The sequence below is a fragment of the Neolamprologus multifasciatus genome, chromosome 1 (genome assembly GCF_963576455.1).
Source record: "Neolamprologus multifasciatus chromosome 1, fNeoMul1.2, whole genome shotgun sequence".
NCBI classification, from domain to species: Eukaryota; Metazoa; Chordata; class Actinopteri; order Cichliformes; family Cichlidae; genus Neolamprologus; species Neolamprologus multifasciatus.
The window spans coordinates 125,749-141,077 of NC_140439.1; the positions used below are offsets into that span (position 1 = coordinate 125,749).

The following is a 15,329-nucleotide window of genomic DNA, read 5'->3' on the forward strand; positions in this document are numbered from 1 at the left end:
AACAGTCAGATAAGTCTAACTTCACTCAACTCATTCTTCTTGCTTCCTCCACTTCTGTACCATTGATTCATTAATACTGAATTCTCTCGCAGCTGCTCTATTCCCATGTTCTACTGCGTGACTGATAGCCTTGAGTTTAAAATCCGCTTCATAAGCATGTCTCTTAACAGGTGCCATTTTGGAGTCCTTACACACACACATTATACAGTAATATTATGCTGAAGCACAGTATGTATTACTGTGAGGCTCCTGACTACAGTAGCTGTAATGCTCTGACAAGCGGTGGGGCTTTGTAGCTTACCAAAGTCATACAAAAACATTCTTTGAAAAAACATTTTTGAGCGCCGTGTGCCACATAAAATCGGTTGGAGGTCAGTAAGCAGAACCAGAATTCATACATAAGGCGTACCATAAGGTGCACTGTCGAAGAGAGCCTTATAGTCTGAAAAATACGGTAATAACGACAGCCCGCTCTACAAAGGAAAAAAAAAGTGCTTTGGTGGCTTTCTGATGGACGAAAACCAAACCAGTTCCACATCACTGAAGTTGCATTTCTACAAACCAATTCTGGTTCATCTGTTTCATTCAATGATCTGCTTTTGCCCTTCTCATTCTCCGTCACTGCCATGCTTTTTCCGTCATGTGTGTATAAAAACAAAAGCATTGTGCATGCGTGTTTTACTCATAATTTATTGCAATATTTCATTTTCTTATCATTGCCTAACATTGTACCGGTATTATCATGAAACGTATAATATGGCCCAGCCCTACCTGGAGCGATACTGATCTATTAGTCAAGGAAACGAACTGCAGCCCATATAAATGTGGGTCTGTAGGGTCTACCGACTGCATTTGGTAAAAACACCTCAAATCAAAAGTCCTAAAAAGGAGGAATACTGATTGCGCAAAACATTTGGCACAAGTTTATTTTTTTAACTTAGCAAACTTAACAAACATATTCATTTTTTCTTGATTTTATTTTTCAAAAATTTCAGTGTAGTTAATAAAACTAAAACATGCCTGACAAAATATTCTCCTCTATATCCGATTATCTGCAGAAACAAGAGTAAAACAGCACCATGTGCTTTGAGACAATAAGTCAAAAGAAAAAAAACATTTTTACAATTATGAATGTTTCCTCCTCATATCACTCAAAAGGGAACTCCAGAGGAGAAGGAATTACACAAGTACAACAACATGTCATCACCAATTTCTTTGACTTTTTTCTTTTCTTTTTCTTTTTAAATAAGGCACACACTAGCACTCACATACAACATAATCTAAAGAGATTAGCTGCTTTTCCACAAAAAACATAACAAAACCAAAAAAGAGAGGCACTGGAAAAATTGCTCCATCATACAGTCAATAAAAACAAACTAGAGACTCTTATTAAACTGAATTGTTTTTTAATTGAGTGGTTATTTTACTTATTCTAGAAAAATAGATTTTCTTTTGCTTGTAATAAATTTTAACATTCAAAAATGCTCAGAGGCAACCTTTCTAGTGCCTATTTTGGCAGCACATAGGACATAAGAAACAACAAAACCTTTGGGCAATCAACGTCAACTACAAGGTCAAATGTGAAATTGGAAGCACCAGTGAAGCGCAGTAGACAAGGACTGGACGATGAGCTGTGACGCCACACCAACATGCTAGGGCAAACAGGAAGAGATCTAGAAAAACAAAGGAAATAATACACAACAGGGAGACAAACCTTGGTTACACAGTAATGGAACACAGACAGGAGAGAGAAAAGAAACTGACAATAATCACATTTATCATGGTGCTTTACTAAAGTCTAAAAACTCAGTAGCCATTTTCAGGGACAGAGTGAGGATGATGAGCATGCTACTAGAAACTGAGGTGGATGACAACAGCAGATTCACACATATAGAACAGCTGTAAATGTGGTGCCAGCACAAAATCAGTGACAACATGCAAACAAACACAGCTCTGTAAGGAGACCAGAGGGTGTTACGGAGGTAGTACCTTTTTAAGCCTCATCTTTAACATTTTAGTACCTGATGTAACATGCTGCACACATCTTCTCTTAAAATCAGCTAACTGGAAAGTGGAACTGATGATTTTCAACATTTATTTAAGTGCATCTGAAAATCTGCATCACTTTAAAAACTTAGAACAAATGTTTGTTGAGACAGTTAGTAGTGGTGGGCGAATCGATCCAAATATCGATTGTATCGATGCCAAGTCGGCATCCGTATCGGATCAATACTGGCCTGGTGAGATCGATTCTTTACTTTAAGTTCTGCTTGTTTGCAATGCTGTGGTTTCGGCAAAGACAAAACAGCCAGGTCGCTGGACTCGCCGCTGCTGTGTCAGCTCCACCTCACCCCTCTTGTGTTTAGATGGTGCACCGCCACGTGACATGGCTTAGACGCTTTGGGGGTTGTTAAGTTGTTTACATATTATTTATATTTTCACCAGTTGTTGTTTTTGTTGTTGGGAATTTTAATTGTAATTTTTGTATTATTATTTCTCAACAGTACTTGTTTTAATTTGTTTACTGGTTTGCGTTCACTTTTTAATTAAAGATTTTTCTAAAAAAAAAAAAAAGAAAGAAAGAAAAAAAAGTGATAATATTAATTTTCTATTAGCATTTTCTATTTAATTATAAACTTTGTCCAAATTATGTCCTGGGTTTTAGCTATTTTAATAATAAAAAATGATAATCACAAAAAACACTTAAAGTCAAGAAAATTAATTGAGATTTAGCAATTCAATGACGCATCCACCTTATTTGTTGAAAAGTGTCGGTAAGAGCAATATGGCCCGTATTTCCTTGGTATGGGATCGATACCAAAATATGCAGTATCGCACACCACTAACAGTTAGTGGTTTTATTCATTTATATCAATACATCATCCCCATGATGTATTGATACATCATGGGGATGTATCCCAATTCCTTCGTTAGTCTGCCTGACTATCAATCCCGCTTATCAACTCCTGGAATTTTGAAACTGAATTCAGCTGATTTCAGTTCATGTGTCGTCAGAGGAAAATAGTGGCACAGCTCCAGCGTGGACATGGACATTTATTTTATTTTTATTGCACAAAAGTACGAGAGCGCAGTGGTAAAGTGGAGACTGCTCCAGGACAGAAACAACTTTGAACACAACTTAGGCTCTTCACAAGCATCTGCATAGACTGCATCTAAAACTAAGTTGGGTTATGTTAAAGCTCAGTAAAATGCCGCCCACAGCCCAGCACAGTGATAAGGTGAGCTGTCATTTGTGGCAAAGCCAGCCGCTGCTGAACTTCAACAGGTACCAAACTGTTTCTAAAGTAGAATCACTGTGGTGGTCGCTTTGAAGTCTCTTTGTGCTGGTTTTCATCTTTGTTTTGTGTTGCTGGCTTTGGTGTTTATACCTAAATACTAAGAGAAGAATCATGTGTGTCCTGTCAATTCCTATCTCTATTTATTCATTTGAAGATTCAAGAACGTTGAACGTTAATTTCCGTAAAATATGAAAATGTAACTGCATCTGTCCTGTGAGTGCTCAGGCCTATCTTTCTGTCACAGTTCTTAATTATCCTAGCCATGAGCACAGTTTTAATCCAGACTGATTGAATAAGGCCTTCTTGAAACATTTTAGTAAAAATTATTAAGATGGATGTGACATTCACATTAATTATACCTCTGGATCAAGTTAGGCATGATTTCCATGCCTTTATTGGAATAAACTAGTTATCTTGCATTCTATCTTACAGTTCTACCTTGTTTCTGATAGTTCAGTTTCTAATTTACTCAGCGTTATAAAGTCTGGTATTTGCATAGTGCTAAACTAACACTGGATGAACTGATTGTAGAAGCCCATACTCCTAACTGCTATAGATTCAAATAGCTGTTCAAAAACCATTCTAATCAAACCAGTGAGCCATATGTCTGTGTAGGTTCTTAGTCATCCAGGTCACGGTATTCTGAGGAGCTTGGAAAGAAAGCAACTGGACCTCTAAGTAACTGATTACTTCCCCCAAAAACTAATCCCGTTACTTTACTGATTACTTATTTTCAAAAGTAATTAATTACTTAGTTACTTTTTAAAAACACGATTTACAACCTGAATAGGTGATAAAGTGATAGATCTTTCAGCCCAATTCTACTTTTTCTGCATAATCCATCATACAAAATGTAATCAAATGGAAAAGTCTCTTTTTAAAACTTGTTTTATTTGTTTTAATTTTTTAACTTTATGCATCCAGAAAAAATTTAATTATCTGCAACATTCTCTGACTGGAAGAAATTTGTTTAATATTTAGACCTATTTTCTGCACATTCCAGCACATAAAATATTTTTTTTTGTGTTTACACTTAGTCTTTCAAATAGATGCAAGTAAAACACAGCAGAAAATAAATAAAGTCAAAGACTAGCGGTCCTGTTGCTCTATTTTCACCTGTAAAGCAGGAGTGGGGTAGGCGGAGGGTTACCCTGGTGCAGGTGTGCAGCGGTCAGTGGAAGAATCCGCGAGTTTCTCTGTGAGTTTCCCATTACGTCGTAGCTACTCGGTGCTTGCTCGGAAGTTTAGGGGTTTTTTCGCTGTAAAAAGAAGTTTTCTTCCCACGCACAACGGACACTAATGTTTTTGTCACTTTTTATGGAATCAAACTCAAAGTAAGGTCAGTACTTCCACGCTTTAAACGCTGCACGCTCATACTCTCTCTGCACTCGATATATGATCCATTGTTGATCTGCACACAGCTGTTGTCATGAACGTCGCACTCGCTTACGTCACTGTCATGAGACATTCTCGCAAAAAAATCACGGTTTTAGTAACGCAGTAACGCAGCGTTCCTACGGTAAAGTAACGGTAATCTAATTACCGTTTTTGCAATAGTAATCCCTTACTTTACTCGTTACTTGAAAAAAGTAATCGGATTACAGCAACGTGTTACAAGTAACGCGTTACTGCCCATCTCTGGTGCTCACAGGTCACGTGTGCACATAAAGCTAGTAAATGAGGCCCAGTGCTCCCAAACATTTTACTGCTGAGGCAGTAAAAGCATACCTGTACAGAAAAACACAAGAAACTCAGCTGTGGACTGGCATCTTCAGAGTATACTTCTCTACTTCTCTTTTAGGCAGGTTTCGATAATGTTCGAAAGAGAAGAAGTATTATAACAAATATCTCAGGGAACATGACAAACAGGCTAAAACCTGTAGAGGTCCCGTATCCTCAAATGCACCAGAGCTGTTTTAGCAGCACAAGGGCAACCTAGACAATGTTTGGCAGGTGATTTTAATTTTTTAAATAAAAAAAAATATTTTTCAATTAATGACTGAGAGCCCAGAGTATTATCACATTGTGTGAGGTCTGATCTCTCATACGTTAAAGGCCATCTCCTTAAAGGACACATTCAGATAGATGCTTTTAAGACCAAAGAGCTAAACAAATGGGGACGAAAAATGGAGTGAAATGAGGCACGTCCAGTGAAACGGTAAATACTACTACACTAACTCATGTTCTTTTATAAGGTTACATTCTCAATACATAGTTAACTGCCACCATGTAAATGCATACAATACATCAATGTACTTTTATTATAGATTTGCATTTTGACAATAACACATACTCATGTCCCTCAGGCTCTCTGCCTTATTATTTACAAATAATAGGCATGACTTTAAAATGCCAAGTCTTAGCCTTTCATTTGAGAACTCAGTAATATAATATATACCTAGTCCAATTAGTACATGACAGCCCTAAAGGACAGAGCCCAGGGAACACAAAGATGTGGAAGTGCCCAAACAGTTACTCTCTAGGGCAGGGGTAGGGAACCTAGACCTGCAGGACACCGGCTCTCGAGGCCTGGAGTTCCCTACCCCTGTTCTAGGACGTAACTTGTAGCAGAAAAGCTGATCAAGCTATGCTAAACAAATGTTTTTCCTTTAATATGGAACTTCCTTGTCTTAAAAGACTTTAAACACTGATGAAATACGTGGGTACCCTGGATGTATTAATACTCCCCATGGTAGCCCCTCTGCAAATAATTCAGTTTTGAACGTATCCTTGGTATTATTTTTAAATTATTATTAATATTCTAGCAAAAGTATCGGATGGATCCTTCGTATACAGCTCGTGCCACAATGTCATGTAATACACATCAGCAAACGGAAACAACGTTCAACAGGCAAGTCTAGGACACACATCAAGAGATGAAGTGAGGTGGCAGATTCACATTTTCTTCATAATTTCCAATCAGATAAATATTTAGACAATAATAGTTCCCCAAGACTTACAGAAAGTATAAAATCTCTATGAAAATAGAAAAAGCATTACGATTAAAATATATATCTCAACATTTATCTTCCTTCCTAGCTCTTTGTAAGATGAAACATGCAAAAAACAAAAACACAACATAATTTCCTGGCAGTTCAGAGAGCTGCCAGATCAATCTTGCACAATATATAGAAAGTCTCTAGCCCTTGAGGTCAGCTAGCTGATAGCTATTATGAAAAGGGAGGGCTGGTGAAAAACTAAACTAAAACAATAAAATGTAGTAATGAAAACCATCATGTTCACATTGCACAGAGCAACTGAAAGAAGTCATTCAACTTTGGATTTATTGTGAAAGTTGGGGTTATTGCTTGTTAAAGTTGACAGTTAAGCTTCATAGATCACATCAGCTCAGTCCCTGATGTTTCACCCAGGTTGATCTACATCTCAACTGCATGTTTTATTAAATGTACTGATTATACATGAAGTATAATGAAGTATAATTCCATATCAAGTATAATTGGTCATGGTTTCTACACTACGCTACACTCACCCCCTGAGGCCTCTCAATTAGTGTTCACCATAAAACTGTTGCTATTGACAAACAACAGATGTAATATAATCAAACATGAAAGTGACTCGATTAAAAGTAATGCTAAAACAGAATACAGTTTTACCAGCGCACAAAAATCACAGGTACTCTTTCAAAATGCCAGAGAAAAGGGTAGAACAACAACAGGCTTGTTAACTTTTGCAGAAATCAGTGATTTAACGTGCACACACGCATACACATGCGAAAACACTTAAGTCCAAATGCCAGTTGCACGTACTGGTGGTGCTCCACCTTGACAATCTGATCTTCTGTACCTACCCTGACAAATAAGTCTGATAAACAATACAGGTGTCTATCACTATTTGGTCTCCATTTCAAGCGATAGCAGGGAAAACCACATCAAATAGAGATTTGTCTTTCCCATTTGCTGCCTGGTTTTTAACATTAAAATGCCTGATATATTGAGAATCAAAAATCCAAAGTTACCCAAAAGGGTAACTTTTTTCACCTAGAACGCACGAGGGTTAAATGTGCCAAAGAGGAAGAAGGTGAACAGGAAGTGGCAACAGAGAGATTTGGCATCTGATAGTCAGCATGCAACATTTCTTGACAAATGACTCATGTGTGTTACTTTCTACCACAGCAAACTAACACAACTGCTTCTCTTTTTTGTTAAAAAGAAAAAGTGCATACACCACAAAAGAACATAGGGAGAATCCAGGCTAGTGTCAAAACTTGTCATGTAGCTTCACGTCTGTCTTTGTCCTGACATGTTTTCTAATGACCACGAGGAGCAGTGAAGCAGCCCTGTAGCACACAGACAAGTTTCTGAGTGCATCAGTCTCAGCTGGTTATTCACACTACACTTACCATAACACCACCCTGCCTAACTAAGCCTGTAGTGTCTCAGCTCCTTCAGTAGGGCTTGCTGTCATTCTTTGAGCGCTTCAGCTGCACCTTCAGCCTTTTCATACCAATCTGGAAACCATTCATTGCCTGGATGGCTGCCTGTGATGACACTGGGTTGTCGTAGCTCACAAAGCCTAGAGAAGAAAGAAACACTAAGAGCAGCTCAAGGCAGCTTGCAGTAGGTATTTTCAATGTGCCGAAGAAAACCAATTGTTGCAAATAAAAAATGCACATTATATATATATATATATATATATATATATATATACACACACACACACACACACACATACATACTAGGGGTGCAACGATACTCGTATCGATATTGAACCGTTCGATACAGTGCTTTCGGTTCGGTGCGCATATGTATGAACAATACAAAATTTTTAATTTATTTGATCAACTTTTCTTCTGACGGTGCTGTCTGTGTTGAGAGCTCAGTGGATCTGCGTTCGACTACTCCGCCTAGGCTGCACTGTCGAGCGCAGCGCAAGCTAGCAAGACAGAAGCTAAGCTCGTTGAAACCTGGCAAATTGAACCCCCCCCACCCTCATTCAGATTTGGTCTTCATGTGACGTATGACCCTGAAGGTAAGCGCGTCATGGACTACAGTAAAACAGTATGTCGGATGTGCCAGCAATGCTCAATTACATTGGTGGGAACTAGTGCGTTAGCGCAGTTAGCTCGTTAACGTGTTGACGTCGTCCAGCCCCACGCACGGGGCGATCCGCGGTAGCTCGTTAACGGAGATTTGCCGTGTTGTGGCGTTAACGTCATTTTAACAAGATTAACGCTGACAGCACTAGTGGGAACACAACGAATATGACTGCACATCCTAGTGCAAAGACAAGTGGAAGCAGACAAAAACAACAAGCACGCATGCTACAAACTTTACCCGAGTCATTTAGACAGCCGTTAGCACATGATTCTCCTTATGGGGACCTGATATGTTTAATATGCTGCTGAGAATATAGCCCAGAAGAAGCGTATAGTATAGTATAGCTTTTATTTTGGAAAGAGACATTTCTCTGTAATAAACTCTCTTTTCCAAAGATGAGTGATTCCTCCATCAGATAGATTATTTTTTTTATGACTTTGTTGTTTCAGCAACATTAAATTTAAAAACTGTACTTTTGAGTTAAAATATATATTTATAATTTTAATAAATGACAAATTAAAAAAGCATGAAAATTTTTTTGTATCGAAAAAATATCGAACCGTGAATTTTGTGTATCGTTGCACCCCTAATACATACATACATGTGTGTGTGTGTATATATATATATATATATATACATACACACACACACACACATACATATATATATATATATATATAACTTACATGAACTCACCAAAACATTTGCTGAGGTTAGTTTGTTTGTCAATGAAGACTTTTGCAGAGATTACATTTCCAAAGGGCATAAACATCTGGAGCAGATCCTGATCTCCAAACTCCTGGGGCAGGTGGTAAATGAACAGATTCGCACCTTCTGGACCTGCCAAACAAAGAAATTATACAAGTATAAAACACAGTAATATTCTAACAGGATTATCATTATGAATTCACGTAGCTTTTAAAAATAGAGTCACATTTTTTGTATTCATGCAAAGAAAAAAAATCAGACTGTAACAAACTGTTTAATCCAGTCATGCAGAGCCTGGTTAACAGATTCTTAAAAGTGTTTAATAATATGGTTTAGAGCTGCTTTTTAACAGATTCTTGTGTTTTACAAAACATATATGCACTGCTTCTAAAAACACAAACACTGGCTGCACATCTCCAGAGACAAGCTCATAGCCAACCTGATTGTGTTTACTTTGTCTTATTTGACAGTTTCCATAACACAAAAATGTGATATCAAAACTTCTCTGCAGCCTAGCAGCTTCCTAATAAAATTGAATCAAAATTTTAAATCTTCGGTTCATCACGCAGGATCTTTGTGCGCCGTCGAGTAGGCGAAAGGATGGTTCCACAGTGTGTGGCATCAACTGTCAAACATGGAGGAGGAAGTGTGATGGTCTGGGGCTGTTTTGCTGGATCCAGGGTCGGCGACAGAGTGAGAGGCTCCAAAATAGCTACCACAGCATTCATGCAATACCCTCTGGTATGCGCCTAGTTGGTCAGGGGTTCATTCTACAGCAAGATAATGACCCAAAACATTAGTCCAATTGTTCAACTGTTATATCTGCCAAAGGCGGCTACTTTGTTGAGCCAAAGGTTTAGAATAAATTTGGTCTATAAATTGATTCCATGATTACTTTTTTTTTTTTTTTTTTTTTAACTCCAACTCCTTTCATTGTTGTTGATTGTTGATGTCCTTCTGCTCTTGCTCTTGACGAAGGCGGTCGCACTTTTCTCCTCCTCCTCCTCTCCCTTAGCTTCCCTGCTTAGCCTCTTATGTCCTTGTCTAGTCTCGTGTTTTTTGTATTACTTTTCCCTGAACACTCTCTCTCAGTCTGTTCTCTAAAACCTAAAAGAGGAATTATGAATTTGATCAACTGGTCCCTAAATGCAATTGACACCCCATTCTCAACGAGAAGTCTGGGCTTGGGTGAGCTTGACTGCTGAAGATATCTACCTATTCGGAACCATGATAACAGGGTTCTGGCTGATCGGAGCTGGCTTGGCTCTGACTTATCGAAGAATTAAGAAAGTGGAACCGGCTGTTCAAACCCCCACAAGGCTGCCCGCTGGGATTGGAACAATGGGAAGAGGCATGAGTTTCTCAAAATGGGCTCATTGAGTCAGCACGGAGAAGATCTTGGAGAGGCTACGGCTGCTGTGAATACTCAGAATAAGATCTCTGACTGCAGACTGGATACATCTCGGAAGGGCTAGCTTGGAATAACATCTCTGAGTGCAAATTGGATGACATCTCGGGGAGGCACACTGCCGTGAGTTCTCAGAATCAGCTCCTTGAGCACAAGAAATGACAACATCACAGAACGCAAGTATGGAGAAGCTCGCAGCTCTCCAACGGGAGATTGAGAGACCAGTGTTGGACTGTAGAACTGCTTTGAAATTCACATGAGCTGTTCGCACTAAAGTAAAAACCACCATCTCTTCATGCGGAGACCCTCTTGGCGCCAGCTGCGGTCTCAAGGCTGGAGCTGAACAAAACACCCTGATAACGACTGTTTAGTCTGTTCCTTCCCATTCTATGCAAGCCCACCTGGGTTGGCTGGAAGACTGTTTACTTAGCCTGGCAGGGCGAAGGACACTGTCTCAGCTGAACTCTGGACACACACACACAGACATACACTGATATGCACACACTCATCCCCCCTCCCTTTCCAAAGGTCTTCAACGCTTATTCCCTTCCGATGCTGACGGTGGATCAAGGAGACCAGCGCACGCAGGCCCGGATGTGCTGTCTAATTCGGCTGTCTCTCACCCTTTACCCACCCCTGTTGCTTGTCATGTGTTTCTTTGGTGTATTAAGAGTTTTTTCATGTGCAGAGGTGTTTTTTCTGTTCTCAAACTGAGCTCAGTCTGGGGGGAGTTATTTTTTCTCCTTATCTTTCCTCATGTGGTGCATTTTCCATTGTTATACCTCTCTGACCTGTCTTCCCCATGTGATGTTTTGTGTAATGTATGTATGGTCGGAGGGTAAGATGGCGCCGCCACTGCGTGCAATAGGTCGGCAGCCTTATGAAATTTCCCCTTGTGGGACTAATAAAGGTATATCAAAAACAAAAATCAAAATCAAATAATGTTGCTAACTGTTGGTAGGTAAGCAGAGGCACAATGGTGATGCATGGTAACATCTCTGCAGCTAGTTTACTTGTTTACAGTTACATGTTACATTTACCATGTTTAATTACTTCAAAATGATGAAGGAATTAGAGCTGTCAACAAGTATTTTAAATTGCATAACAGTATTAAAAAACAAACGAGAAAAAGTGTAAAATTAAAACACAAATCATCCATGAATCATCTTTACGGGTATTCAAAGGGAGATCATGATGGCAGCTGACTGAGTATTCCAGACATCCTTCTCCCCAGAAACTGGGTTCTGCTCCTAAGTGCCTGGAGAACCTCTAAGGAGAAATCCAGGAGGCATCCTAAACCAGAGGTCAGAACCACCTCAACTGTCTCCTTTCATCACAAAGGAGCAGGAGCACTACTCTGATGAGCACTCAGTTTGGATATCAGAGTTACTCTCCCTACTGCAAATGCTGAGCACAGCCACCATACAAAATAAACTCATTTTACCCACTTCTGTTCATGACCCTACAGATCTGACCAAGGGTGAGGGTTGGAAAGTAGAAGAATTTCTTGTAAAAAAAAAAAAAGTTGCATAACCAAATGGCACATGTGTGTGCATCTTTGTCATTAATACAATCCTTTAGAGAGGTTCCAAGTTACATATGGTTTATTCTTGTTGCCTGAGTTATGTTAAATTGTGAGAAAACTGACAGTAGGTTTATGTATTTCATCTAAGGCATATAGGTACGGCCTAATTGAAAAAACAGCCTACAACTCATCAGGTTTATTACTGATCAAGCAAAAGCTGGATAAAACTGAATTAAAGAGAAAATACATTAAAACATGCTAATACAGTAGTGCTGCATTCTGTTTTTTAATAGTTACACACTGAACCTCTGTATAAACGCCTTTAATAAGTGTCCACTTCACTCATTAGTCATTGCATTAGATCTACTCCCAGCTAACAAGACTCACCTTCCTTTTGGCTGCCTGCAGCTGACACATTCTGCTGGGATAGCATGGTCTGGTTGTAGAGGCTAGGGAGGGCGGCGGCAGCGTACTGCTGAATGCCAGAGTAGGCCTGGCTCAGTGCCTCCATTGTATTTCCTGAGCCATTAGAAAGACTTCCAGAGCCAAGACTGCCATTAAGTGCTGCCATGCCTGCATCAGTTACAAGAAGAAAAAAGCTGTATGTTCACAGTGGTACAAACTTCAGTAGACTAAGAATCAGAAAAGAGGCCAAAAGGCTGTCACTGTTCAAGATTCAAGAAAACTTTATTTTTCACATGCAACTTGCCCCCCCCCCCCCCCCACCCCACCCCGACCTTACATACACAACACAGACATCACATGGGGAGACAGGTCAGGGGCCAGTAGAATTACGGAAAAACACTGAAATATACACTACAGTGGGAAAGTCCAAGAGGGAAAAAAGAGACCTCTACTCATGCTGAGCTCCTGGGAGGACAGCATGAGAACAGGAAACAAAAAAACTCCTCTACATAAAAGTCCACAGCACAACATTATGGAGCACGTGACCAGCAACAGGGGTGGGTAGAGGGTGAGGAGTAATCCGAAGCAAACACAGCAGCCATCCTGCTCTGCAGCTATTTTTCCAGCGCGGGCTCAGACCCGCCGTGTTCTCCAGGAGGGGACAAGCATCGAAGGCGTTTGGAAAGGGAGGGGGGATGAGTGAGTGCGTATCAGTGTATGTGTGTGTGTATGTGTGTGTGTGTCCAGAGTTCAGCTGAGACAGTGTCCTTCGCCCTGCCAGGCTAACAGTCTTCCAGCCAACCCAGGTGGGCTTGCAGAATGGGAAGAAACAGTCTAAGCACAGTCTGTTATCAGGGTGTTTTTGTTCGGCTCCAGCCTTGAGACCGCAGCTGGCACCGAAGTGGTCTCCGCATGAAGTGATGGTGGTTTTTACTTTAGTGCGAACAACTCATATGAATTTCAAAGCTGTTCTTAACACCCTGACACTGGTCTCTCAATCTCCCGTTGGAGAGCCGCGAGCTTCTCCATGATGTTATCAACCTTACGCTCCGTGATGTTGTCATTCTTTTCCTCAAAGAGCAGATTCTGAGAACTCACGACCGCAGTGAGCTTCTCCAAGATGTGATCCAATTTGCGCTCAGAGGTCTTATTCTGAGTGTTCACGGCAGCTGCAAGCTTCTCCAAGATCTTCTTCGTGCTGCACTCAATGAGCCCATTTTGAGAAACTCACGCCTCGTCCCATCGTTTCAATCCCAGCGGGCAGCCTTGTGGGGGTTTGAACAGCCGGTTCCGCTTTCTTAATTCTTCGATAAGCCAGGGCCAAGCCAGCTCCGATCAGCAAGAACCCTGTTATCATGGTTCTGAATAGGTAGACATCTTCAGCGTCCTCGATCGACAGTCCTGCCAGGCACACGACCCTCCAGTTATGCCACCTGTCCATCGTGTATCCGGCAGGGAAAGTACCTCCAGGACACTCGGCTCACCCAAGCTCAGACTTCTCGTTGAGAAAAGGGTGTCAATAGCATTCAGAGACCAGTTGATCAAATCCATAATTCTCTTTTAGGTTTTAGATAACGACAGTAAGAGAGTGTTCCAGGGAAAGTAATACAAAAGTTTTTCCCCCTTTTGGTTTTACAATTGTAATTAATAAGTCAGCCTGAAAAGTAAAAAAACAAAACAAAACAAAAACAACAACAAAACACCCCCCCCCCCCAATCTGTTGCATAAAATTATTTATGCAACAGATTGCATGGATTAAGTTGCTCAAGTTAGCAGGAACCACCGAAGGAACCACTGAGCCAACGCACTTGGAACTTATTTACAGTTAGTACAAGTACAATCCAATTCAACAGGCAGTGATTATTATAAAACAGTTACAAGCCAGATTACAGGCAGAATTATCCTATGAAAACAAAAAGCAAAGACAAGCAAATCCTGAAAATGAAGATTTATATCAGACGTACTGCCTCAAATTAATCTATATTTCCGCCTATGCAGATAAGAGTTTTTACCTGCCAAGGAACCTATGTTGAGGCCAGCTCCAGCACTAGCAGCCAGAGACTGCAGGGCCCCTAAAGAAGCCATGGGGTTCGCCGAGGAGTTGCCACTGGAGGTGGGGGAGGAGCCTGCTTGGGAAACATTTACTTTTAATGATATAATAATAAGGGAAATGAACAATTTACCCTGCATCATTAAAAGTACTATAAGAATGGAAAATATCAAAAGTCTAATCACAAGGAAGATTTGACAAAGCCAGGATTTATGTTTTAAGGGTTTTATTAGTCTTACAAGTAATTTAAATGATTTCATTACTACAGTCCGCTATATATTTACTTATGAATCACATCTAGCCAGCTCTGGTTCATGTTATGGTAGATTTAATATCATCATGTGTGTAAACAATACATGTTTCCAGGCAGCCAGGCACTTTACAATAATTTCCATTGGGTCAAAATTACACCCTTGAAGGAAATAAATTGTCACAATGCGTTTTTCTTTTTATTCCCTACACCCAAAAAGTGTATCATGACCCAATTCTATTTTTGGGAAAGTCATGAAATTAGGTGGAGTTTTATTTCAACAGCAACATTGTAAAATGCAAAGGGGTCCAAATAAGCCCTTTGCCAATTCTAGTGTTAAACAAAAGCACTTGCTATAATAAGGTTTGGGTTTTGTTTTGGTTTTTTGGGGGGGTTCAGTCTAGAGATGGACCGATACTGATACGTAATATCGGATCGGTCCATACTGATCATAACCTGATACTGACCCAAATTACTGGATCGGATATCGGCGAGAAGTAAAAAATGTAATCCGATCCATTAAATATCACGAAAGCACCTCACAAAACTTGCTACACGGTGTAACTCGGCTCATAACCGTAGCACGTCGCAGCAGTGTGGTCACGTGATAGAGCGGCTGTGTGTGCT

At 40.1% G+C, this 15,329-nt stretch overlaps 1 protein-coding gene across 10 annotated transcripts in view; it reads right to left on the reverse strand.

The window, feature by feature from the left end:
* Window positions 1-908: 908 nt before the first annotated feature.
* celf1 (cugbp, Elav-like family member 1) overlaps window positions 909-15,329 on the reverse strand; it is a 56,032-nt gene continuing 41,611 nt past the window's right edge. For 4 of the 10 annotated variants that reach the window (XM_085163931.1, XM_085163877.1, XM_085163912.1 and 1 more), the window contains 4 exons: window positions 14,415-14,531; window positions 12,385-12,570; window positions 9,053-9,196; window positions 909-7,832 (listed from right to left, as the gene is read on the reverse strand). In XM_085163931.1, the coding sequence (XP_085020057.1) occupies window positions 7,705-7,832; window positions 9,053-9,196; window positions 12,385-12,570; window positions 14,415-14,531 (575 nt within the window). In that variant the 3' untranslated portion in view covers window positions 909-7,704. Of the gene's footprint in view, window positions 7,833-9,042; window positions 9,197-12,384; window positions 12,571-14,414; window positions 14,532-15,329 lie in introns of all 10 variants that reach the window. The other 6 variants (XM_085163892.1, XM_085163921.1, XR_014874711.1 and 3 more) reach the window with 5 other exon arrangements.